Here is a 27854-nt window from a genome sequence, read left to right on the forward strand (position 1 = left end):
ATTCCCTGCTTTCTCTCTCCCTCCTTTTTTAAAAAGTGGGGTTATATTGGCTACCCTCCACTCGATAGGAACTGATCCAGAGTCAATGGAATGTTGGAAAATGACTGTCAATGCATCCGCTATGTCCAAGGCCACCTCCTTAAGTACTCTGGGATGCAGTCCATCAGGCCCTGGGGATTTATCGGCCTTCAATCCCATCAATTTCCCCAACACAATTTCCCGACTAATAAAGATTTCCCTCAGTTCCTCCTCCTTACTAGACCCTCTGACCTCTTTTATATCCGGAAGGTTGTTTGTGTCCTCCTTAGTGAATACCGAACCAAAGTACTTGTTCAATTGGTCTGCCATTTCTTTGTTCCCCGTTATGACTTCCCCTGATTCTGACTGCAGGGGACCTACGTTTGTCTTTACTAACCTTTTTCTCTTTACATACCTATAGAAACTTTTGCAATCCGCCTTAATGTTCCCTGCAAGCTTCTTCTCGTACTCCATTTTCCCTGCCCTAATCAAACCCTTTGTCCTCCTCTGCTGCGTTCTAAATTTCTCCCAGTCCCCAGGTTCGCTGCTATTTCTGGCCAATTTGTATGCCATTTTCTTGGCTTTAATACTATCCCTGATTCCCCTAGATAGCCACGGTTGAGCCACCTTCCCTTTTTTATTTTTACGCCAGACAGGAATGTACAATTGTTGTAATTCATCCATGCGGTCTCTAAATGTCTGCCATTGCCCATCCACAGTCAACCCCTTAAGTATCATTAGCCAATCTATCTTAGCCAATTCATGCCTCATACCTTCAAAGTTACCCTTCTTTAAGTTCTGGACCATGGTCTCTGAATTAACTGTTTCATTCTCCATCCCAATGCAGAATTCCACCATATTATGGTCACTCTTCCCCAAGGGGCCTCGCACAAAGAGATTGCTAATTAATCCTCTCTCATTACACAACACCCAGTGTAAGATGGCCTCCCCCCTAGTTGGTTCCTCGACATATTGGTCTAGAAAACCATCCCTTATGCACTCCAGGAAATCCTCCTCCACCATATTGCTTCCAGTTTGGCTAGCCCAATCTATGTGCATATTAAAGTCACCCATTATAACTGCTGCACCTTTATTGCATGCACTCCTAATTTCCTGTTTGATGCCCTCCCCAACATCACTACTACTGTTTGGAGCTCTGTACACAACTCCCACTAACGATTTTTGCCCTTTGGTGTTCTGCAGCTCTACCCATATAGATTCCACATCATCCAAGCTAATGTCTTTCCGAACTATTGCATTAATCTCCTCTTTAACCATCAATGCTACCCCACCTCCTTTTCCTTTTATTCTATCCTTCCTGAATGTTGAATACCCCTGGATCTTAAGTTCCCAGCCCTGATCATCCTGGAGCCACATCTCCGTAATCCCAATCACATTATATTCTCAATAAGAATTAAACGGAACTTGACATCTTTATCCTTCCTGTTCCTCGCCAAATGCTTGTGGACAGCCACAGCAGTCTTGATCAAATGGCAGGGAGCCCATTCGGCCAGGGCTAGGGGCGGTGTGCTTTGGGCCCCTCCCACACAACCTGCAGAGATTCGGGGGCGAGGAGCAACTGCACATGCGCGCACACTCTTAACGCGCATGTGCAGAGGTCCCGGCACTGTTTTCAGCGCCGGGACCTGGCTCCGCCCCCCCATTCCTTCTACTGCGCTACGTCAAGGGCCTGCAACATTCCAGCAGCGGGGAGAATACCACGGTAAGTTTTAGGCGCGGTTTTTCTCCCCCATGGTAACCTGCTTTAGTGATGTGTATATGCATAATTGCAAACTGCTCCTGCAGTGTTCTATTCGATCTCATTTCAATATGTGTATGTGGGTATATACAGAATATTTCCTGCCTTCCAGTTCTTTTGCATTTCAGATGGGAAATTTTGGGCTGTGGACATCTTCACGGTTGCTGTTCACCTCCCTCCATGTACTGCTCACGTTGTCAATGGGTACAAGAATGTGGAAGTGTTCTATCCTTGAAACTGACATTGAGCACAAAGATTTATCCCAAAAAAGTGTAAATTTAATTGAATTGTATTTTCAGTGAAGCAAGTTCCACCATTCCATGCCACTTGGTCCAATAAGCATTCAGCCTGACAACAAATTAAATTTGATATCAGTAAGTGTGGGGAAATGCACCAGTGTTTGACAAATGTGGGACCATGCGGGTGTGATTTTGGAGTAGATTGTCCAACACGTGTCTATGTTACTCAGTACACTGCCTGGAATGAAGTGATCTCCTTTTCCTGTCCCTCTCTCCAAACGTTGTTCATTTGGTGGGTTAAGATTCCAGAGCGTTACCACATTTGCCAGTTTTCACCTTTGTGCACAAGTCCCAGACAGTGAACGTTGCAGGCAATCGGACTATAGGGGTGTATAGGTGATCCTGTCTATGCACATTATGCACACATATACGTTCCAGCGTGGGCCACTGGATAGAGATTAGGACCACGAACCAATGTTCCCTCTAACTTTTTTTTCCGTGCGCATGCGCAGTGTCTTTTTCAGTGGCAACAGCTGGTAAGTGCCCTGTATGGGACCTCCTGTTCAACGTTGCCAAGAATCCTATTTTTCCCATTCTGCTCCTTTAACCCAGGAACACAGGTTAACTGCAGTGTCTCCATTATCTCCTCAGCTGAGATCAGCAAACTAAGCACAAAATACAGATTGAAGCTGGAAATTTCCTGGCCTCTGAATCAGTAACACATTCTATGATACAGCTATCCACTGAGTCTTTGGGGGAGCCTGAAGTGAACTTGTTTGATTTAGGAACTAGCCAACAAAGTTACAGTGCATTGATATAGTAGTAAGGGGTATACTATGGGGTTCGTGGGTATAACGTTCCAAAGGGCTATGTTAATGTTTTTAGTCTGTCCTATTTGCCAATGGCAGGAACAGATGAGTTGCCCTTTCTCTCCATCAAGGAGTGATTTATGGCATGGAGGGGCCCAAAGATCGTGGAAGTTAGATTGAAATGAAAACAGAAACTTTGGAAAGAAGATCTATAGAGGGAGGAAGGTTCAGAGAATTTATGCTAAGTCTAACCCCAAAGTGCTTTTGGAAATTACCACAAATGCCTATACGTCCAGCTCTTAAGGCCAAGGAAATGCAATTAAATGTCTTTTAGGCCTAATTACATATCTCTTGTGGTACTATACTGTGAAAAATTAAAATTGGTTTATGATGCAGCTGTAATATCTGAACACACAAGTTCTGAGCTGGGAAACTCCTTCAGTTTCATATTCTTACACTAACAATTTGTAGATGGATCAGATCAGCAAATGACCTTTTGAAGAGGCTCATTTGCATGCTTGACATTTTATGTTCAGTTCTTAGAATGCAGAAATTTCTTGAGTGTTAATGCCTACACACCAGCATCTGAGAACATGACACATGACTTAGCCTGACACAAGCCTCTCAAAGCAAGCGCTCTACTCGGAACTCCTACACGGCAAGCGAGCCCCAGGTGGGCAGAGGAAACGTTTCAACGACATCCTCAAAGCCTCCTTGATAAAATGCAACATCCCCACCGATACCTGGGAGTCCCTGGCCAAAGACCGCCCTAAGTAGAGAAAGAGCATCCGGGAGGGCGCTGAGCACCTTGGGTATCATTGGCGAAAGCATGCAGAAATCAAGCGCAGGCAGCGGAAGGAGCGTGCGGCAAACCAGTCTCCCCATCCACCCTTTCCTTCAACGACTGTATGTCCCACCTGTGACAGAGACTGTAATTCCCATATTGGACTGTTCAGTCACCTGAGAACTCACTTTTGGAGTGGAAGCAAGTCTTCTTCGATTTTGAGGAACTGCCTATGATGAGAACATGATTTTAAATGGGCTGGGGCTTTTTGAGAAATGAGTACAGAAGGTTTGGGTTTGTACAGTTCTGTGATTTAAAGCAGATCACCATTGACTGTATAGTAATAAGGAATCCTCAGTCAGCTTCCTACAGTGCTACATTGTTGATGGAGGAAATGTGGACCCGGACTGGAATGTACTGCTTCCTGAGCCCTCTCCCTCGGCAGTGAATTTGTTGACATGATGTGGTATCAAGTAGAGTATAAGGGCATGAGGAGGTTTTATTAATGTCACACTGCAGCAGAGCTCCATTGCTGCGGCTAATAAGTACTAATTTGGTCAGGAGATATATTTAGCCGACTGTGAAGAGTGTTTGTATTGGACTGTGTAATCGGACACCTTTCATCGTCTTGTGACTAGACTCTTTGTACACTGTGTCTACGTTAATATGTTCAGTTTATTCTAGCAGCAATAAGTACTGTACCGTATTTCAGATCTGTTACAGGAAGCTGACAGTTATTAGTTCACCCGGTAATTCACAACTTGTGTGGCCTTGTTGCCTTTTTAAAAGTACATGGGAGTGGGCATTTGCCTAGCTCCTATCAGTTGCAGCCAGTGTGTGTCTATCAGTTATACAGACAGCTTAAGTGAAGTATACACTTGGTTTTTCAGAATTGCAGACCGTGAGTCTTTAGCTGTTGAACTGAGTGAGTCCTGGTGCAGCAAATTGACCCATTGTTGTGGTTAATTCTCCTTGCTGTTCGCTATATAGGCTTAAATTTCCATTTCGCTTAGTTGGTTACAGTCTCGCCTCCTAGTCAGAAGACTATGGGTTCATACTTGAGACATTCATGGCAGTATTGAGAGTGCTGTATTGTCAGAGGTGCCATCCTTTGGATGAGATGGGATAAGGCCCTATTTCCTTGTTTGAGTGACACTATATAGTGCCATGAGATCTTTGAAGAAGAGCAGGATGTTTTCTTGGTGGCATGGTCAACATTTTTTTCAACAATCTTACCGTCACTAAAAACAAACTAACTGATAATTCGCCTGATCTGTTTATGGGATCTTGTCATGTGTAAATTTGGTGTTATGTTTGCTGATCTAAGTCGTAACTGCACTTCAAAGTGCGTGTGAACCTCTTTGAGATATGATGAGACATTATGTAAGTATGTGTCTCTGTCTCGATCTCTATTTTCTATCTATCTCCGCCCAGTAAGACGGGCCTGAAATAAATTTTGTAATTGCCTCTCTCAGACCAGGTAAAGAACTTTGATTTTTATGTAATGTGGTTATTTTCTGACCACATTAATAGCAATAAGTCAGGTGCAAGAAAGAAATGCAAGGAACCTGACACAAACATCCTTTTTGTCTTCCTATTCAGCTCCTCTTCCTTCCTCTCCCATATATAAACATTATACCATGTACTCTGCTGACTTGTAATTTTAATTTTGTACATTCTCAGTTTTCAAAATAAACCTGCACAATTGATGCAGTCAAGAGTTTTTTTATTATTGGTATTGTGGTAGGATAGTTCTGTTCTATAGTATGTGTCTGAAGTATTTTCAACTTGACTGTTCAAGGGTCAAGCGTAGGCGATACAAGGACTTGTTTATTTACTTCCTGCTGTTGAGTTTGGGTGTGTAGTGACATGGGCCCCAAGTTTCCACACGCGGCAAAACAGGCGCCCCTCCTAGCTGGGCGCCTGTTTTTCGCGCCAAAAACGGCGCCTGAAAAAAAACGCGCTATTCTCGAGCTCGATGTCGGCTTGGCGCGGCGCCCAGGGGGCGGAGCCTACCACTCGCGCCGATTTTGTAAGTAGGAGGGGGCGGGCACCATTTAAATGAGTTTTTTTCGTGCCGGCAACCCTGCGCGTGCGCGTTGGAGCGTTCGCGCACGCGCAGTGTGAAGGAAACATTGGCACTCGGCCATTTTTGTAGTTCTTTGTAGCTGTTTAATTTTTTAATACAACCACATTGCCCTTCCATGATCAGCACTGAGGCTTCTTGCAGCAGTGAGAAGGCTGCAGGAAGCCTCAGAAGTTGAGGCAGCCGTTTCCCGACGGGCCTGACCGACGGCAGGGGGGCCTCCCCCTCCCCCCGCCGTCGGGAACGGGTCGGTCGGGCCCTTACTGCCTCCCCCTCCCCCCGCCGTCGGGAACGGGTCGGTCGGGCCCTTACTGCCTCCCCACCCTCCGCCGTCGGGAACGGGTCGGTCGGGCCCTTACTGCCTCTCCCCCCCCCCCCCCCCCCCGCCGTCGGGAACGGGTCGGTCGAGCCCTTACTGCCTCCCCCCTCCCCACCCCCCCGCTGTCGGCTTGTGAGGCTTCCTGCAGCCTTCTCCCTCCCTGAAAGGCCTGCCTGAAGCACTTTCACACAGGTAGGAACATGGTTTATTTAATCTTTTCTTTGCTTATAAATTTTTATTCAGGTTGGAATTATTTGTATAATATTTGTATAAGTATAACTAAGGATTTATTGTGGAATGTAATGACTTCCCTTCCCCCCCCCCCCCCCCCACTTGTTCCGGACGCCTAATTTGTAACCTGCACTTGATTTTTTAATGTGTAGACAAGGTTTTTTTCAGGCCTACAAAAATCTTCACTTGCTCCATTCTAAGTTAGTTTGGAGTATGTTTTCACTGTGGAAACTTTCAAATCAGGCATCAGTGGCCGGACACTCCCCCTTTTGAAAAAAAAATTCTGTTCAAAAGTGAAACTGTTCTACATGACTAGAACTGCAGAAAACTTAAATGTGGAGAATTGCGATTTCTAAGATACTCCGTTCTCCACCAATTGCTCCTAAAAATCAGGAGCAAATCATGTGGAAACTTGGGGCCATGTAGTGTTGATTTGCTTTTGAACATGCAAAACTGACCTGAAATTGACCAGTTGTTTTAAAGCGAGATGCTGCAGTTTTTAATTTGAGACCAATAAAGGGGTTACTGTCTGTGGCTTCCTCACTGATAATGGAACAAATTGGTCGGCAAATACTGCACAGTATAATCATTTATGTTGAGTGGCCCTACTGTAAAACTGTGACGTAAATGGATTATTGGAGAACAGTCGCTGTTCAAACTTTTAAATGGTCACAGTATTTTGTTTTCTCACTCATGACTCAGTTTGGTAACAACATATTTTGCGTGAAAACTTTAGAGATAATGTCTGGCAAAATTTCTTGTAACACACTAACTGGTTTATAAAATAAGGTGTACACAGTTATATCAATGACTCAATTAAATATTCAGTATCAAGAAAGATTACAGAAATCCATGATATAGCCATGACCTACCCCAGTGGTCACTGACAAGAGTTTGAACCCAGTTTTTACTTGTATGAGGATCCAAGCCTAACTGACGACACTCTGGTGTGATGGCTGCAACATATGAACACTTTGTTTCTGAGTGGAGTAAGTAGAAAGAGCTGCCTAACGTGCCTTGGAATACATAACAACATAATAAATAGGAGTAGAAGTAGGCCACATGGCCCCTCGAGCCTGCTCCGCCATTTAATATGATCATGGCTGACCTGATTATGGACTCAGCTCCACTTCCCTGCTCACTCCCCATAACCCTTTATTCCCTTATTGCTCAAAAATCTGTCTATCTCCACCTTAAATATATTCAATGATCCAGCCTCCATAGCTCTCTGGGACAAAGCATTCCATAGATTAACAACCCTCTTCAGAGAAGAAATTCCTCCTCATCTTAATTTTAAATGGGTGGCCCCTTATTCTGAGACTTCCCCTAGTTTTACTTTCCCCTGAGTGGAAATATCCTCTGCATCCACTTGTGGATAGCCCGAGGTTTTGGATGCAGTGCCACACCATATGTGGTTCAAGCACTACTTTTAAAAGGGTGTTTTGACTTCCTGTCCTTTGGATTTAAAAAAAAGTTCTCAACTCATTGAGACATGTTTCCCATTTAATATAGACGCTGTGTAAAAGGCCATAATGTACTCGGCTTAATTAATCAAGTTCTCGCCTTGCTTGTGAAAGAATTGATGTGAATACAAATTTTTGGTTTGCAATAACCTTCCGGAAATACTAGGGGACCGAGGGTCTAGTGAGAAGGAGGAATTGAAGGATATCCTTATAAAGCGGGAAATTGTGTTAGGAAAATTGATGGGATTGAAGGCTGATAAATCCCCGGGGCCTGATAGTCTGCATCCCAGAGTACTTAAGGAAGTGGTCATAGAAATAGTGGATGCATCGGTGATCATTTTCCAACAGTCTATCGAATCTGGATCAGTTCCTATGGACTGGAGGGTAGCTAATGTAGTTGTTTAAGAAAGGAGGGAGAGAGAAAACAGGTAATTATGGACCGGTTAGCCTGACATCAGTAGTGGGGAAAATGTTGGAATCAATGATTAAAGATGAAATAGCAGCGCATTTGGAAAGCAGTGACAGGATCAGTCCAAGTCAGCATGGATTTATGAAGGGGAAATCATGCTTGACAAATCTTCTGGAATTTTTTGAGGATGTAACTAGTAGAGTGGATAAGGGAGAACCAATGGATGTGGTGTATTTGGACTTTCAAGGGGCTTTTGACAAGGTCCCACATAAGAGATTGGTGTGCAAAATTAAAGCACATGGTATTCATCACTTTCCATTCTTTCATCATCAACGTCATCACCTTCCACTGCTGCTTCACTCACTTCATCAACTAACACTCTATCATCCACTTCATCAACTTCCGTTCCTCCATCATCCACTTCATCAACTTCCGTTCCTCCATCATCCACTTCATCAACTTCCGTTCCTCCATCATCCACTTCATCAACTTCCGTTCCTCCATCATCCACTTCATCAACTTCCGTTCCTCCATCATACACTTCATCAACTTCCGTTCCTCCATCATCAACTTCATCACCTTCCACTTCTGCTTCGCTCACTTCATCAACTTTCACTCTTTTACCACCCATTGCAACTAACACTCCATCAACGTCCACTCCTTCAAAGTGCTGTGCTGCAGCTGACACCTGTCCACCTTGCGTTAATAAGTTCTGTTCAGTATCCTTGAGCATCTCCAATTCTGCAGATGAAGAAGACCATCACTGCAATGAATTCCTTTGAACTCCACTAAAGACATCGGCACTCCATTCTATTGTCATAATAAATTACCAGATCAATGCCGAAAATGAATTGCCCATGAATGGATTTTGAGGTTTTGAGACAAGTAAATAATTCCTTTGCTAATTACCTCCATATTATTTAAAAAAAAATATAATTCTCGGGGCACATTTTATCCCAAGGTCATTTGAGAGCACAGATGATGCCAATATTGCTCTGTCACCGCTTTGGGTACTGTTGAGGGGGATGACTCATCAGGGGAGAGCAGCAACAGCCAAGTCCATGGCACCATGGGTGGCTCTGCTGTACAAGGGGGCAGGAAAAAGAGTGGGAGAGCGATAGTGATAGGGGATTCAATTGTAAGGGGAATAGATAGATGTTTCTGCGGCCGCAACCGAGACTCCAGGATGGTATGTTGCCTCCCTGATGCAAGGGTCAAGGATGTCTCGGAGCGGGTGCAGGACATTCTAAAAAGGGAGGGTGAACAGCCAGTTGTCGTGGTACATATAGGTACCAACAATATTGGTAAAAAACCGGATGAGGTCCTACGAGACGAATTTAGGGAGCTAGGAGTTAAATTTAAAAAGTAGGACCTCAAAAGTAGTAATCTCAGGATTGATACCAGTGCCTCATGCTAGTCAGAGTAGGAATCGCAGAATAGCTCAGATGAATACGTGGCTTGAGCAGTGGTGCAGCAGGGAGGGATTCGAATTCCTGGGGCATTGGAACCGGTTCTGGAGGAGGTGGGACCAATACAAACCGGACAGTTTGCACCTGGGCAGGACTGGAACCAATGTCCTTGGGGGTGTATTTGCTAGTGCTGTTTGGGAGGAGTTAAACTAACATGGCAGGGGGATGGGAACCTATGCAGGGAGACAGAGGGAAACAAAATGGAGGCAGAAGCAAAAGATAGAAAGGAGAAAAGTAAAAGTGGAGGGCAGAGAAACCCAAGGCAAAAAACAAAAAAGGCCACTTTACAGCAAAATTCTAAAGGGTCAAAGTGTGTTAAAAAGACAAGCCTGAAGGCTCTGTGCCTCAATGCGAGGAGTATTCGGAATAAGGTGGATGAATTAACTGCGCAGATAGCAGTTAACGGATACGATGTGATTGGCATCACGGAGATATGGGTCAAGGGTGACCAAGGCTGGGAACTCAACATCCAAGGGTATTCAGCATTTAGGAAGGATAGGCAGAAAGGAAAAGGAAGCGGGATGGCGTTGCTGGTTAAAGAGGAAATTAATACAATTGTAAGGAAGGACATTAGCTTGGATGATGTGGAATCGGTATGGGTAGAGCTACGGAATACCAAGGGGCAGAAAACGCTAGTGGGAGTTGTGTACAGGCCACCAAATAGTAGTAGTGAGGTTGGAGACAGCATCAAACAAGAAATAAGGGATGTGTGCAATAGAGGTACAGCAGTAATCATGGGCGACTTTAATCTACATATTGATTGGCTAACCTAACTGGTAGCAATGCGGTGGAGGAGGATTTCCTGGAGTGTATTAGGGATGGTTTTCGAGACCAATATGTTGAGGAACCAACCAGAGTGCGGGCCATCCTAGACTGGGTGATGTATAATGAGAAGGGATTAATTAGCAATCTTGTGCGAGGCCCCTTGGGGAAGAGTGACCATATTATGGTAGAATTCTTTATTAAGATGGAGAGTGACAAAGTTAATATAGAAACTAGGGTCCTGAACTTAAGGAAAGGTAACTTTGACGGTATGAGGCGCGAATTGGCTAACTTAGACTGGCAAATGATACTTAAAGGGTTGACGGTGGATAGGCAATGGCAAACCTTTTAATATGGACAAACTTCAACAATTGTACATCCCTGTCTAGAGTAAAAATAAAACGGGGAAGGTGGCTCAACCATGGCTAACAAGGGAAATTAAGGATAGCGTTAAATCCAAGGAAGAGGCATACAAATTAGCCAGAAAAAGCAGCAAACCAGAGGACTGGGAGAAATTTAGGATTCAGGAGGACAAAGGATTTAATTAAGAGGGGGAAAATAGAGTACGAGAGGAAGCTTGCCGGAAACATAAAAAATGACTGCACAAGCTTCTATAGATATGTGAAGAGAAAAAGATTAGTGAAGACAAACGTAGGTCCCTTGCAGTCAGATTCAGGTGAATTTATAATGGGAAACAAAGAAATGGCAGACCAATTGAACAAGTGCTTTGGTTCTGTCTTCACAAAGGAAGACACAAATAATCTTCCGGGGTACTAGGGGACTGAGGGTCTAGTGAGCAGGAGGAACTGAACGATATCCTTTTTAGGCGGGAAATTGTGTTAGGGAAATTGATGGGATTGAAGGCTGATAAATCCCCAGGGCCTGATCGTCTATATCCCAGAGTACTTAAGGAAGTGGCCCTAGAAATAGTGGATGCATTGGTGGTAATTTTCCAGCAGTCTATCGACTCTGGATCAGTTCCTATGGACTGGAGGGTTGCTAATGTAACACCACTTTTTAAAAAAGGAGAGAGAGAGAAAACGGGTAATTATAGACCGGTTAGCCTGACATCAGTAGTGGGGAAAATGTTGGAATCAATTATTAAGGATGAAATAGCAGCGCATTTGGAAAGCAGTGACAGGATTGGACCAAGTCAGCATGGATTTATGAAGGGGAAATCATGCTTGACAAATCTTCTGGAATTTTTTGAGGATGTAACTAGTAGAATGGACAAGAACCAGTGGATCTGGTGTATTTGGACTTTCAAAAGGCTTTTGACAAGGTCCCACTCAAGAGATTGGTGTGCAAAATCAAAGCACGTGGTATTGGAGGTAATATACTGACGTGGATAGAGAACTGGTTGGCAGACAGGAAGCAGAGAGTCGGGATAAACGGGTCCTTTTCAGAATGGCAGGCTGTGACTAGTGGAGTGCTGCAGGGCTCAGTGCTGGGACCCCAGCTCTTTACAATATACATTAATGATTTAGATTAAGGAATTGAGTGTAATATCTTCAAGTTTGCAGATGACACTAAACTGAGTGGCGATGTGAGCTGTGAGGAGGAGGCTAAGAGGCTGCAGGGTGACTTGGACAGGTTAGGTGAGTGGGCAAATGCATGGCAGATGCAGTATAATGTGGATAAATGTGTGGTTATCCATTTTTGTGGCAAAAACACGAAGGCAGAATATTATCTGAATGGTGGCAGATTAGGAGGTGCAACGAGACCTGGGTGTCATGGTCATTGAAAGTTGGCATGCAGGTACAGCAGGCAGTGAATAAGGCAAATGGTATGTTGGCCTTCATAGCTAGGGGATTTGAGTTTTGGAGTAGGGAGGTCTTACTGCAGTTGTACAGGGCATTGGTGAGGCCTCACCTGGAATATTGTGTTCTGTTTTGTTCTCCTAATCTGAGGAAGGACGTTCTTGAAATTGAGGGAGTGCAGCGAAGGTTCACCAGACTGATTCCCAGGATGGCGGGACTGACATATGAGGAGAGACTGGATCAACTGGGCCTTTATACACTGGAGTTTAGAAGGCTGAGAGGGGATCTCATAGAAACTTACAAGATTCTGACGGGACTGGACAGGTTAGATGCAGGAAGAATGTTTCCGATGATGAGAAAGTCCAGAACCAGGGGACACAGTCTTAGGATAAGGGGTAGGCCATTTAGGATTGAAATGAGGAGAAACTTCTTCACTCAGAGAGTTGTTAACATGTGGAATTCTCTACCGCAGAGAGTTGTTAATGCCAGTTCATTGGATATAAGGGAGTTAGATATGGCCCTTGCGGCTAAAGGGATCAAGGGGTATGGAGAGAAAGCAGGAAAGGGGTACTGAAGGAATGATCAGCCATGATCTTATTGAATGGTGATGCAGGCTCGAAGGGCCGAATAACCTACTCCCCCACCTATTTTCTATGTTTCTGACAGCTTGTGACGTCGATTGCACTCCCTCGGACATTCCCTCCCTAAGTTCCCATGTCATTACTGCTATTTCTCCCATCAATACCGTCACATCTTCACCTACTGCACTGATGCTACCGAAGAGTGATCGGGTAAGCTCATTGGTCTCCATACCCAATGCCACAACCTGAGCCGCATCTGTTGCACGCTGCATCTCAGGAGAGCGTGTCTCCAATCTCCTCCTCTGCCTGGGTCTGCCTCCCGGCACCACTACACTGGGAGGCGTGGGCTTGGATGGTGGGGCACTCGGTGTTCCAGATGGCAGTACTAGAGTGAGAGGCACGGGCTGGGACGGTGGGGCGCTCGGTGTTCCAGACGGCAGCACTAGAGTGGGAGGCACAGGCTGGGATGGTGCGGCCCTAAGTCTTGCATCCGGCACCACTCGAGTGCGAGCCGTGGGCTGGGATAGTGGGTGAATGGGTGTAAACTGCTCCTTTTATATCACCAGTACCACTGGGACCCGCAACGTTGGAATCAAAACCATGGAAGGTGGAACCAGAACCTATGCAAGGGGTTGAAACTCAGATGCCCCTTAATGTGGGCTCGAACATTAATTTGGAAGGTCTCCCCTGTAGACATTTCAGTCATCGCAACCAGCATCCAGTCTGGATTGTCCGCATCTGGTTCTACTCGTTCTTGTTCTGGATCGTCAGGATCTTCAGGGTTGGCATCATCATCATCATCATCATCATCATGTTCTGCAAAATACATCAGAACAGTCAAATGTTTAACAGCAAAGGAGGGGGCAGGATGGGTGGCATGAGTACTCTCACACATAGCAGGCCAGGCAGCAGGTTGATTTAAAGGGCCACGATGCATTTTCAGGACTTACCCTCTTCCTCGCGTGCAGGGCGAGCTTGTGCTGTACTGATTGCTTTTCTCAATGTACAACTCATCATAGCAGTTACCCTCTGTTCCAAGGGTGTCAGTGGATGCAGATTGGGCGTGCCTAGTCCTGTTCAAGTTGCTTCCCTTTTGTTGTGGGCCAATTTCTTCTGCAAAGAGTAAAATATAACTTTTTAAAGAATGCGTCTTTCTGCAGGGTGGGACATACAGATAGTCACATGACAATTACGATTACATTTAAAAATGAAAATATTACTTGCACTAAATACTTGACCAAGGTTGTGCCATTTCTTTTTACACTGGCTTCCAGATCTCATGGTATGCACCACTGCACAGTAATCTTCTGCAACTTGGTTCCAGCGTTTCTTCATTTCTTTTGGTGGCACTTTTATGCGACTTCTGTTGCTAGTATCCAGCTCCTGCCATCTCTGCTCAATGACGTTGACTAATATCTCCACTTCCTCATGCAAGAAATTCTTTGTTCGTTGGACGTTATTCCATTGCTGTATTAAATTGACACTCTTATTTTTCAAAACACACAGTCCTTACTTTGCATGCACCTATGCAGCACTCATTGATTTCAGCAGGTGATTTATTCAACAGTGCTGCTAAAAGCACTCCTTCAGGCACAAATAATCATCAAGATTCAATCCCAAGCCTTTCCAGAGGTCCACGAAACAAATCAACACTTTTCTTCAAGTTCCTTTAAAAATGGCCGAGTGCAAATGGTTGTGACCTACTGCGCGCGCTCCAACGTGCACACGCAGGACTGCCGGCACGACGTCCTAGGATCTAAGTTAGCCCCACCCCCCGCACTTCCAGAATCGGCGCGACGCTGTGGCTCTGCACCCCCGCTGATCTCTGCGTGCCGTGCCGAGCTCCGAGGGACCTACAGGGAGGCCGAGAATTCCTAGGTAAGTTTTTGTCGCGCTTTTTGGTGCGAAAAACGGGCGTCGATGTCGGGGCTGCGCCGTTCTAGGCACGGCCCGAAACCTAACCCCAATGTTTCTAATTCTTTCTGTATGGCTACCCGTCGCTCCTGAAACCTGTAACTGTAAACTGATTGCTTTGTACCATGCCATCTTCACGAGTACCTTTGTTGGTGAAGTGACTCTGTCCACGGGAGGACAGATTCACCAGTAGTAGGGGAAAAGGTGGCTGCAATGGCAGGAAACCATAATGGTTGCCATTTTCCTTATATTGCCTTATTTCTGCCCAGCAGCTGTTGAAATGTTTTTTTATAGAGACTATGGCATGCTTCCATTTATATGCATGGAAAATTAACTTTTTAATTCCATCTCCATTTCTAAAATAAAGATGTACAAAATCTCAGGTTTTTTTCAATATTTTAAATTGTTGTGGATCTGTTAACTGAATCTGACAGTCGGTATGTTTTTTTTATCAACTTGCATTTCCTTAAGGTCTACCAAGAATTCATGGTTATTGCATCGAGGTACTGTGTTGCCAAGAGATTTGACCAAAACAGGCACAAAGTTGGTCTGAGGCCTGAGCCAGCTTCAGCTTCGGACCTCATTTAAATGCCGCTGGCTAGCTGCCAGCATGTAACGGGCACCTTGCTGCAGCTCGCTGGGAAATCGGCTAACTCCTATGCTAAGCTAATCAGCAATCAGGGGTGGGGGAAGGGAGATAGGAGAAGAGTTGATATCGGGGGTGGTCATGCTGTCTGCGGGCCGGAGTTTTTTTGTGGACCCAGGAGGAGCACTCGGCTCCCACTGAGCCCAAAATAATGAAATTTCTTGGGACTTTTTTTTGAGCCGTCTATTCATGTTTAGGTGCAACTTATATGGTACAAGGTCTGCCTAGTTGGACCTGAGTTTTGCATTTGGGGCCTACAATCCCTTAGGCTCCTTAAATAAACAAATTGGGATCTTAACGCCTTTTTCAGGCGAATGCCCTGGACAACTAAAAGGTTGCCCGAACCAGTATGACATCTACAAAAGCAAAATACTGCGGAGGCTGGAATCTGGAATAAAAACAGAAAATGCTGGAAATCTCAGCAGGTCAGGCAGCTTCTGTGGAGAGGAAGCAGAGTTAACGTTTCGGGTCGATGACCCTTCGTCAGAATGTGTGAAAGTATGACATCTAACTTAATTCGGGCATGGTTCAGTGGTGTCGGATGGCATTGAAAATTTCAGAGGCGTAACACCGATTTTTACGCTGGAAAAATTAGTGGCCATATTGAATTTTCCCTCCTGTATTTTTGAAATCTGTTTAAAAATCCTGATTTTGTTTCACATGATTTACTTTTATTGGCAGTGTTTGTTCTTGTAAACGAGAGCCGACTCCTGCCTGCTACTATGAATAAAGTGCCCATGACAGGGGACAGCAATACTTTTGTCTGAACACATTGTTTTAACGGAAACCTTGAAATGAAAACAAATGTAAACTCTGCCTTCCCTCCGCTCCATGTTTTGCAGGTTGGGACAAACATTCATATGGTTACCATGGAGACGATGGACATTCCTTCTGCTCTTCAGGTACAGGGCAGCCATACGGTCCCACTTTCACCACTGGCGATGTTATTGGGTGCTGCGTTAACCTCATAAACAACACCTGCTTCTACACAAAGAATGGTCACAGCCTCGGTAAGCCATCATCTGCCACTTGTAAGACTGCTGGACTGCAATGTGATTAAGGGACTCATTCACCTGAGGTTTACTTTACAATTCAAAACAGGCTAGAGGCTGAATATAAATTTTTTGTAACTGATGCTGCATTTTCCCTTTCATTCCCTTCACGGTAAACATGTCTCTTGTGAAAAATGCAGATTTCTACTTGTTGAATTATTGACTCTTTTCTAAAATCAAAATGTGATTATGTTGCAATGGCTCAATGGGTAAGTGGTACTAAACTATGTAGTCCCGGAAAGTGCCAGGTTCAATCGCTGGTTTGTACTAAGTTAGCTAATCTCAACCTAGATAGTGATAGCTGTAGTACAGTTGGCCTCAATACATCTGGGTTGGGTGGAGAAGAGAAAATCTGCTGAAGTTCCTGCGCTTGCTGGCCATCCATTGACTTCAGCTATAAATTGCAAATATACAGGCAGAATCCGGTGTGTACCCTTCCACAATCAAGTATGCCTGCTAATACTCAGTGTAGGCTCACACATGAAAAGTGAACACATGGACTTTGGTTCGTGGGACACTGGCACCACTCCTGGGGTAATAGGGAGCTGTTCTGTTGGGACGGGCTCCACTTAGACTGTGCTGGGACCAGGGTCCTGGCGAATCGAATAACTAGGGCTGTGGAGAGGGCTTTAAACGAATTAGTTGGGGGGAGGGTTCAGGTGAGCAGAAATTTAAAAAGTCAAAGAATAAGCAGAAGGCAATCGAGCAGGATAGCACTGGGGGAAATAAAAACCGAGCGTGACAGGAAGGAACAGAATGTATAAACATGAAAGTGGGGTCAAAGCAGGAAAAAAAGGTTAAAAAAAAACAAATTTAAAAGCTCTTTATCTGAATGCACACAGCATTTGTAACAAAATAGATGAGTTGACAGCATAAATAGATACAAATGGGTATGATCTGATAGCCATTGCAGAGACATGGTTGCAAGATGACCAAGGCTGGGAACTAAATATTCAGGACAATTTGGAAGAACAGACAGAAAGGAAAAGAAGGTGGGGTAGCTCTGCTAATAAAGGGTGAGATCAGTGCGTTAGTGAGAAACGATATTGGCTCAGAAGATCAAGATGTTGAATCAGTTTGGGTGGAGATGAGAAATAATAAGGGGGAAAGCCACTGGTGGGCATAGTCTATAGGCCCCTTAACAGTAGCTACACTGTTGGACGGAGTATAAATCAAGAATTAATGGAAACTTGTAAAAAAGGAACGGCAATAATCATGGGCGATTTTAACCTTCATATTGATTGGACAAAGCAAATTGGCCAAGGTAGCCTTGAGGAAGAGTTCATACAATGGATCCGGGATAGTTTCCTTGAACAGTACATTGCGGAACCAACCAGGGAGCAGGCTATCTTAGATCTGGTACTATGTAATGAGACGGGATTAATAAAGGACCCTCTAGGAATGAGTGACCATAGCATTGTTGAATTTCAAATTTAGTTGGAGGGTGAGAAAGTTGGTTCTCAAACCAGTGTCCTAAATAAGCTTAAATAAAGGAGACTACAAAGGTATGAAGGCAGCGTTGGCTAAAATGGATTGGGAAAATAGAATAAAGTGTGGGACGGTTGAGGAGCAGTGGCAAACATTTAAGGATATATTTCATAACTAGCAACAAAAATATATCCTAATGAGAAGGAAAGACTGTAAGAGAAGGGATAACCATCCATGGCTAACTAAGGAAATAAAGGATGCTATCAAATTGAAAACAAGGGCATACAATGTGGCCAAGACTATAGTGGAAGGCCAGAGAAACTTTTAAAAGCCAGCAAAGAAGGACTAAAAAAATAATAGAGGGGGAAGATAGGTTATGAAAGTAAACCAGCACAAAATATGAAAACGGATAGTAAGAGTTTCTACAGGTACATAAAAAGGAAAAGAGTGTCTAAAGTAAATGTTGGTCCCTTAGAGGATGAGACTGGGGAATGAATAATGGGGAACAGGGAAATGGCCGAGTCTATGAATAAATATTTTGTATCAGTCTTCATGGTGAGAGACACGAAAAACATCCCAATAGGGAATAATCAAGGGGCTATGGGGGGGAGAAACTAAAAACAATCACTATCACGAAAGAAGTAGTACCGGTAAAATAATGGGACTAAAGGTGGACAAGTCCCCTGGACCTGATGGCTTGCATCCTAGAGTCTTAAAAGAAGTGGCTGCAAAGATAGTGGTTGCATTGGTTGTAATCTACCAAAATTCCTTGGATTCTGGGGAGGTCCCAGCAGATTGGAAACTGCAAATGTAACACCCCTATTTAAAAAAGGAGGCAGACAAAAATCAGGAAACTATTGACCAGTTAGCCTAACGTCTGTCATTGGGAAAATCTTGGAGCCCATTATTAAGGAAGCAGTAGCGGGACATTTGGAAAAGCATAATTGAGTCAAGCAGTCAGCATGGTTTTATGAAAGGGAAATCATGTTTGACAAATTTGCTGGAGTTCTTTGAGAATGTAACAAGCAGGGCGAACCAGTGGATCTGGTGTATTTGGATTTCCAGAAGGCATTCGATAAGGTTCCACATAAAAGGTTACTGCACAAGATAAAAGTTCATGGAGTTGGGGCTAATATATTAGTATGGATAGAGGATTGGCTAACTAACAGAAAACAGAGTCGGGATAAATGAGTCATTTTCCGGTTGGCAAACAGTAACTGGTGGGGTGCCACATGGATCGGTGCTATGGCCTCAACTATTTACAATCAATATTAATGACTCGGATGAAGGGACCGAGTGTAATGTAGCCAAGTTTGCTGATGATACAAAGATGGGTGGAAAAGCAAATTGTGAGGAGGACACAAAATCTGCAAAAGGATATAGGCAGGCTAAGTGGGCAAAAAATTGGCAGATGGAGTCTAATGTGGGAAAAAGTGAGGTTATCCACTTTGGCAGCAAAAATAGAAACGCAAATTATAATTTAAATGGAGAAAAATGTCAAAGTGCTGCAGTACAGAGGGACCTGGGGGCATGAAACACAAAAAGTTAGTATGCAGGTACAGCAAGTAATCAGGAAGGCAAATGGAATGTTGGCCTTTATTGCAAGGGGGATAGAATATAAAAGCAGAGAAGTCCTGCTACAACTGTACAGGGTATTGGTGAGGCCACACCTAGAGTACTGCAAACAGTTTTGGTCTCCATATTTAAGATGGATACATATACTTGCATTGGAAGCAGTTCAGTGAAGGTTTATGTTGATTCCTGAGATGAGGGGGTTCACTTATGAAGATAAGTTGAGTCAGTTGGGCCTATACTCATTGGAGTTCAGAAGGCTGAGAGGTGATCTTATCGAAACGTATAAGATAATAAGGTGGATGCCAAGAGGATATTTCCACTCATAGGGGAAACTAGAACTAGGAGGCATAGTCTCAATAAGGGGCCGACATTTAAAACGGAGATGAGGAATTTCTTCTCTCGGAGGGTTGTAAACCTGTTTAATTCTCTGCCTCAGAGAGCTGTGGAGGCTGTGTCATTGAATATATTTAAGGCGGAGATGGACAGATTTTTGAACAATAGCTCCTGGCCCTCCCAGCGCGTCCTGTCTCCAGGTGACGACCCTATCCCAGGCCGTAGGGACGTCGCCCCTATCCCGGGCCGAGTGTCCTGACGCATCTTACCTCGTCTTCGGTGGGGCCCGCCTGGCATCTCGCTGGGGTCGGGCTCTGCATGAAGTACTCCGTGGGAGCCGGCGTCAGTGAGGCCCGCCCACCCGGCCTCTCGCTGGGGGAGGGTCCCGCCCGAAGTCCCCCGAAATCCTTCGGGGGAGCCAGTGGCAGCGGCGGGGCCCGTTCAGTCTCCCTCCCTCCCGTTCAGCCCCCCTCCTTCCCCCGGCCCCCTCCCTCCCTCCCACCTCCTTTCTCCCTCCCCCCCCTCCTCTTTCTCCCCTCCCTCCTCCTTCTCCCCCCCCTCCTCTTTCTCCCCCCCCCTCCTCTTTCTCCCCCCCCCTCCTCTTCCTCCCCCCTCTCCTCTCCTCTCCTCTCCTCCCTCTCCTCTCCTCTCCTCTTCTTCCCCTTCGTCCCCTCTCCTCTTTCCCCCCCCACCACCCCTCGCTGTCAGAAACATAGAGAGCGAGACACTGGGGGGCCCCATTCCAGCACGCTGTTGGAGGGCTCCTGGTGCTGCAGTCGCTGAGTAGAAACTTAATTTTTTATTTATTGATTTAAAAAAAAATTTTTTTTTGAATGATTGATTTATTGACTTATTTATCATTTATTATTGATGATGGCTCCTTATTTGTAAAAGTGAAGTGTTTAATGCTTGTAAACACCCCCCATCTCTTGTTCCTTACGCCTGATTTATAAGTGTAGGCAAGGTTTTTCTGAGCGTACAAAAATCTACATTTACTCCATTCTAAGTTAGCTTGGAGGAAGTTTTCACTGCCTAAACTTCCAAAACAGGCGTAAACTTGAAAAAAAAATCTGTTCTACAATGAAACTATTCTAACTCACTAGAACTGGAGCAAATTAAATGCCGAGAATTGCAATTTCTAAGATGCTTCATTCTAAACTAGTTGTTCTAAAAAAAAAATAGGAGCAACTCAGGCTGAAACTTGAGCCCATCTGGCAATGGAGACTGCAGTGCACTGTCTGGTCCCCTGTGCCTTACTTGCTGTATGTTTATTGATGGGGCTGATTCACTAGAGGCAAAATTAGGCTCAGCTGTATTCAAGCCTCCAAGTTGAATCTGATTGTTATTTGTACCAGATGCTTGGGTATTGTACAGCATGTCAAGGCTTGATACAAGTGCTGGTTCAGACTTCCCAAGCAAAGCCAGCACTCCAGGCTACCTAAAGACTAGTTTGGAGTCCTCCTTAATTGACTCACCGTAGTGAAGATGTTTGCCAAGGAGACTACAACAGGCATATTGGGCCCAAGTTTCCCCAGTAGTTGCTCCTTTTTTTTGGAGCAACTTGATTTTTCTGGACTATCTCTTTAGTTGCAATTCTGGCCATTTAATTTGCGCCAGTGTAAAGTGAGTTAGGTTTTTTTAGTTCAGTTTTTTTTCAAAAGGCGGCGTTCCCAGCCACTTACCCCTGTTTTAGGTGTTTGGCCAGCAAATAGTTGCTCCAAACTAACTTAGACCAGCGTATGTTGCCACTTCTGTCCGCACAGAAAAATCTTAGCTAGAGTTAAGGAATCAGTGCAAGTAACTACATTTAAAGCACCACCAAGCACCAAACAAAGCACAAAAAGTAATAAACAATTAATTAACAAATAAAATAGAAGGAACCCTGCACCAAAAGCACCAAGACCAAAGTAATAAGCAATCAATAAATAAAAAATAAAAAAATAGAAGAAACCTCTAAAGCACCAAAATCAATTAGTAAATAACAAAAAATAGAAGTCCTACCTTAGGGAACGCAGCGGGCCGCCGATGAGGGAGCCCATTCGGCCAGGTCTAGGGACGGTGTGCTACGGCCCCTCCCACACAGTCTGCAGCGCATACTCACAGATTCGGCCTGCCAGTAGCTTACTGCACATGTGCACAGACTCTGGCGCGCATGTTTTCAGCGCTAGGACCTGGCTCCGTCCCCAATCCATTGGGCCACGCTGCGCCACAACCGAAGAGAGGCTGGGGAGTGGCCAGAATACCGACGTCTTTTTTCGGCGCGCTTGGAGGCGGACAAAACCGCCGCATCTTGGGTGAGGGCGCCAGAAAAACAGGTTGGGGAAACTCTAGCCCATTGTCCCTGCAGCAACAGCCAGCTCTTCACCAAAAATCTAAATTTATCTTTACTTTAGATCAGTGTGGTAATATGCCATGGATTTTTATCCATCCTCTAATGAGTTCAGTGAGAGAGGGATATTGATATAGTACCTTGCTTTATTACTTTGATTTGTATTCCCAGGCTTCCTCGTGAGTTGATGCACCAACATAAGCATACTTGGTTGAGAATCTTTCGGCAAGTGTATTCAGGATTATGTAAGCAAAGTGGGCAGATGTAAGATACAGATCAGCCATGATCTAATTAAATGGCGGAACAGGCTGGAGGGGCTGAATAGCCTATTCCTGTTCCTATGTTCCTATCATGGCCTAGTAGGCTGATCAAAGTCCCAACTTCATTTAGAAATTGTTTTTTCTTGAACAGGTACATATCAGTTTCACAAAGTACAAGAAAATTATAGAGCGCAGAATGGGACATGCTGTATTTTCCTGTGTCTAGCTCCCTCTGATTCAGCAGAACATCATGGTTTTCTTTTGAAGAATTGGGCAATTTTTGCCTTGAAATTGATTGGCATGGCAGTGAGCTTTTTTGCTGAAATATCTTCTATTATCATTGTACCCTATTCCAGTCACTGAACGTACTGTACTGAATCCAAGAACGACTGAATACTGCACTGTATCTGTTTAGCATTTGCACAGCTCCATCTGATGATCAGAATTGGATATTAGAGCACTAAGTTGGGTTTTAGCAAATGCTTGAACCAGCATCACAAGATATTTACAGATAAGGAAGTCATTTGGACGATCTTAATTATCCACCCAGAAAGATCCTTAATTTCAGCATCCAATAAGATTCCAGGGGTTTCACCTCCACTATTCTTCCTGGAAATCTATTCAATATACTTCTGTTTGTGTAATGAAGAATTTCCTGACAGTCTTAAATTTACATAAGAACGTAAAAATTAGGAGCAGGAGTAGGCCATTCAGCCCCTCAAGTCTGCTCCGCCATTCAACAAGATCATGGCTGATCTTCTACCTCAACTCCACTTTCCTGCATCGTCCCCATATCCCTTGATTCCCTTAATATTCTTTACCTTTTTATTAATTTGACTCTGCATCATTTTGTCCGACTCTCACTGTTTAACTTATAATGTTAGATTTATCAATTCTGTTAACTTTCTTGCATATCTTTATAAGATCACCTCTCAGACACATCATTTCCAAGCTGAAAAACCCCAAGTTGTTTGACGCTTTCCTTGTAAATCAAATATTTGAAACTATAAATCAACCTGGGGTTTCAGCAGAAAGAGCTGAGGCAGGAACAGAGTCAGGTGATATTACGGAGCTATAATTAGGCGGTCTCGGTGATGGAGAGGGTATGGGGTCAGCAGCTCAGCGCAGAGTCAAATAGGACGGCGAGGTTAGAACTTAAGAAATGGGAGCAGGAGTAGACCATTTGGCCCCTCGAGCCTGCTCCACCATTCAATAAGATCGTGGCTGATCTGATCCTGGCTTCAACTCCACTTCCCCGCCCACTCCCCATAACCTTTGACTCCCATTCAAAAAATCCAGTTCAGTCTCAGACAGTGGCCAGGGAGGGGGATGGAATCGGTGGCTAGGGAATGAAGTTTGTTGTGGGTATCAAAGACAATGGCTTCTGTCTTCCCAATATTTAATTGGCGGAAATTTCTGCTCATTCAGTACTGGATGTTGGACAAGCAGCGTGTGAAATGGCAGTGAAGGGGTCAAGAGAGGTGGTAGCGAAGTAGAGCTGGGTGTCGTCAGCGCGCATATGGATTCTGATGTGTTTTGGGATGATGTTGCTGAGGGGCACCATGTAGGTGAGAATAGTAGAGGGCCAAGGATATATCCGTGGGACTGCAGAGGTAATGTTGCGGGAACGGGAAGAGAAGCTATTGCAGGAGATTCTTTGACTATGACTTAATAGATAGGAATGGAACCAGACGAGGCCAGTCCCACCCAGCTGGACAACGGAGGAGAGGTGTTGGAGGAGGATGGTGTTGTCAACCATGTTAAAGGCTGCAAACAAGTCAAGACGGATGAGGAAAGATAGTTTAACACGGTCACAATTGCATAGCATGTCATTTGTGATTTTGATAAGGGCAGAAACCCAATTGGAGGAGTTCAAACATAGATTTATGGGAAAGATGGAAACAAATTTGGGAGGCGACAACATGTTCAATGACTTTGTAAAGGAAAGGGAGGCTGGAGATGGGGCGGTAGATTTCAAGGACAGAGACTTTTTTGAGGAGGGGGGGGTGTTGATGGCAGATTTGAAAAGGAGCGAGGACAGTACGCGAGGAGAGGGAACCATTTACAATATCGGCTAATCTGGGGGCTAGGAAAGGAAGTCGGTTAGTCAGCAGTTTAGTGGGAATGGGGGCAGGATGTGATTCTCATGAACAAGGTGAGCTTAGAGACGGCATGAGGGGAAATAGAAGAGAAACTAGGAAAAAATTGGAATTCAGAGCTAGTGTGCACTTGTAATAGATTCCGTATTTGAATATCCATGTGAATGATAAAACATTCCTAACACTCCAGGATACAGTCATTATAGGGCCTTAACCTAGAGTATCTATTTTATTGTCTGCAGTAAAACAGTCATCCTCCACAGCTCTGTTATGGTCGAGACATAAAACATAGAAAATAGGTGCAGGAGTAGGTCATTCGGCCCTTCGAGCCTGCACTGCCATTCAACAAGATCATGGCTGATTACCCACCCCAACACCTCCCCCCCATGCCCCCTCCACACCCCCCCCCGACCCCCCCAGCCCCAAGGACCACATCCAACTCCCTCCCAAACACATCCAATGAACTGGTATCAACAACTCTCCGCGGCAGGGAACCCCACAGGCCAACAATCCCCGAGTGAAGAAGTCTCTCCCAATCCCAGCCCCAAACATACCACCTCCCATCCCAAGAGCTTGCCACCCCCCCCCCCCCCCCTGCTCCGGACCCACCCAACACCGGGAACACTCCCCTCGCACCCAACCCGCCCCGTCCCGTCAGAATCCTTCCCAAATGCCAAACATCCCTGGATGTCGAGCCCCCAGCCCCGGCCACCCCGGAGCCACGCCCCCGCGACGCCAACCACACCACATCCACCAACCGCCATCTGCGCAGTCAACCCGTCCACCCCACTCTGAACACGCCCCGCACCGAGGCACAGAGCCCCCAGGCCCGCCCCTCCAACACACTTCGCCCCCCCCAGACCTTCGCTGCAATGTGGCCCCTCCTGTCCCCCGCCCTGGGTTTCTCCGCCCCCCACCTCCACCACTCTCCCCTCCATCCCCCGCCCCCGTCTCCCCTCATCTTCCCTCTGCCTCCCCGCACAGGCTCCCATCTTGGGGGCGGTAACCTTCTGGGGCAGGGAATTTTAGCCCCCAGTGTGGAAGTCCTGCTCCCGCCGCAGAATTGGCCTTACCACCCCTCGATGGAAGTGGAGTGCAATTTCCCACACTCCACTTCCTTTGGGGGCAGTTACCGGGGCACGACTGGATGCTCCTATGACAGTTTGAACTGGTGCTCTCCACTCTCCCGTCCTGTGACAGTGGGAACTGGTGCTCTCCACTCTCCTATCCTGTGACAGTTTGAACTGGTGCTCTCCACTCTCTCGTCCTGCGACAGTTGAAACTGGTGCTCTCCACTCTGTCCTGTGACAGTTGGAACTGGTGCTCTCCACTCTGTCCTGTGACAGTTGGAACTGGTGCTCTCCACTCTCTGTCCTGCGACAGTTGGAACTGGTGCTCTCCACTCTCTCCTGTGACAGTTGGAACTGGTGCTCTCCACTCTGTCCTGTGACAGTTGGAACTGGTGCTCTCCACTCTCTGTCCTGCGACAGTTGGAACTGGTGCTCTCCACTCTCTCCTGTGACAGTTGGAACTGGTGCTCTCCACTCTCCCATCCTGTGACAGTGGGAACTGGTGCTCTCCACTCTCTGTCCTGTGACAGTTGGAACTGGTGCTCTCCACTCTCTGTCCTGTGACAGTGGGAACTGGTGCTCTCCACTCTCTGTCCTGCGACAGTGGGAACTGGTGCTCTCCACTCTCTGTCCTGCGACAGTTGGAACTGGTGCTCTCCACTCTCTCTCCTGTGACAGTTGGAACTGGTGCTCTCCACTCTCCCGTCCTGTGACAGTTTGAACTCAAGTTTGAGACATGGACCATGTGCAGCAAACACCTCAAGTTTCTGGAGAAATATCACCAACGATGTTTCCGCAAGATCCTACAAATCCCCTGGGAGGACAGGCGCACCAACATCAGCGTCCTCGTCCAGGCCAACATCCCCAGCATTGAAGCACTGACCACACTCGATCAGCTCCGCTGGGCAGGCCACATAGTTCGCGTGCCAGATACGAGACTCCCAAAGCAAGTGCTCTACTCGAACTCCTTCATGGCAAACGAGCCAAAGGTGAGCAGTGGAAACTTTACAAGGACACTCTCAAAGCCTCCCTGATAAAGTGCGACATCCCCACTGATACCTGGGAGTCCCTGGCCCAAGACCGCCCTAAGTGGAGGGAGGGCGCTGAGCACCTCGAGTCTCAACGGCGAGAGCATGCAGAATTCAAGCGCAGGCAACGGAAAGAGTGTGCGGCAAACCAGCCCCACCCACCCCTTCCCTCAACGACTATCTGTCCCACCTGTGACAGAGTCTGTGGCTCTCGTATTGGACTGTTCAGCCACCAAAGAACTCACTTCAGGAGTGGAAGCAAGTCTTCCTCGATTCCGAGGGACTGCCTATGATGATGATGTTATGGTCGACCTCCTGCATTTCCTTTTGATAGATCAATTTAGAGGGTCAATGGTCCAGAGAGGTATTTGGGGAGAAATGGCCTTGTCTCACTTGGGACATGTACCATAAGGTGAATTGTAGAAATCGTGATAAGGACATCTTCTGATTTACTTAAGGTACAGCAACCTATTCAGCAGTGAGTAGCCGATTACTGGAGAGTTAATGGATGCAGAGGATAGTGGTTGTTATGTTAAAATATTGAATAAAGGATCATTTTGGTTCTCAGCACTTTAGTCATGCATCATTGCCTAGTATATAGGCTCACTGGCAGTGGTACAACTTACTAGCTCCATTCAGCACCTTGTATCACCGAGTTGAGCATAGATCTGAAATGAATTCTTTGGAGGGGAGGCAGGGAGCAGTGGCCAGTAGGAATCTGTAGGTGAGTGGTCTTGGCTACTGCTAAATATCTCCTAGCAACTGGGTGAACACAGGCATTGGTAGTTTTTGGTCTGGGTCGTTTGCCAACCCCTTTGGTGGGAGAGCATTTGCACCATTTCCAGACACTTCACAAAACCATTTTTAACAGGCTGCCTTTTACACAATGCTAATTTAAGGATCCAATTATTTGCACTGCATTTCTGGCTGATTGGCACTCCATTATCACATGATCTAATTGCTGATTGGTCCCCTTAGAGGATAAGCCACACCCTGGGGTGTGTAATTGAAACCGCCCAGCCCAAGTTCTGAGTGACATTGCTAAATGTTAATTCGAGCCATTTTGACTTCAGAACTCCCCTGCAAGCAGTGACATAGAGGATAGAGTTCCCAGAAAAAGCCTCCCAAATCCCTGAGCCCCTAGCCCAATTCATCTCCCTCCTCCCCCAGCTCAAGTGCATGCTTCCCTCAGCTGAATTTCCTGACACCCACAGGCCAAGTGTATGCCCCCCAGTCCAAGTTCCTGTCCTTACCCCCCAGCCCGCCATAGATGAGGCATTGTGTGTGGGTCACTGATTGTAAACGGGTTTTTTGGGTATGAAGTGAATAGTGACAGTGTCGTGACTTCCGGATTTCATCCACTGTGGGTGTAAAGGGGGTTGGAAGAATGTGATATGTCTTCCCTGAGTTCCCTCCGATCCCCTTTCCCCC

General features: G+C 45.7%; 1 protein-coding gene across 3 annotated transcripts in view; it reads left to right on the forward strand.

The window, feature by feature from the left end:
• ranbp10 (RAN binding protein 10) overlaps nucleotides 1-27854 on the forward strand; it is a 190192-nt gene that overhangs the window by 109853 nt on the left and 52485 nt on the right. For 2 of the 3 annotated variants that reach the window (XM_070897955.1, XM_070897956.1), the window contains one exon: nucleotides 16092-16259. In XM_070897955.1, coding sequence (XP_070754056.1) covers nucleotides 16092-16259 — 168 coding nt within the window. Of the gene's footprint in view, nucleotides 1-14515; nucleotides 14568-16091; nucleotides 16260-27854 lie in introns of those variants that run through there. The other variant, XM_070897957.1, reaches the window with a different exon arrangement.

This window comes from Pristiophorus japonicus, chromosome 13 (genome assembly GCF_044704955.1).
Source record: "Pristiophorus japonicus isolate sPriJap1 chromosome 13, sPriJap1.hap1, whole genome shotgun sequence".
Lineage (NCBI taxonomy): Eukaryota > Metazoa > Chordata > Chondrichthyes > Pristiophoridae > Pristiophorus > Pristiophorus japonicus.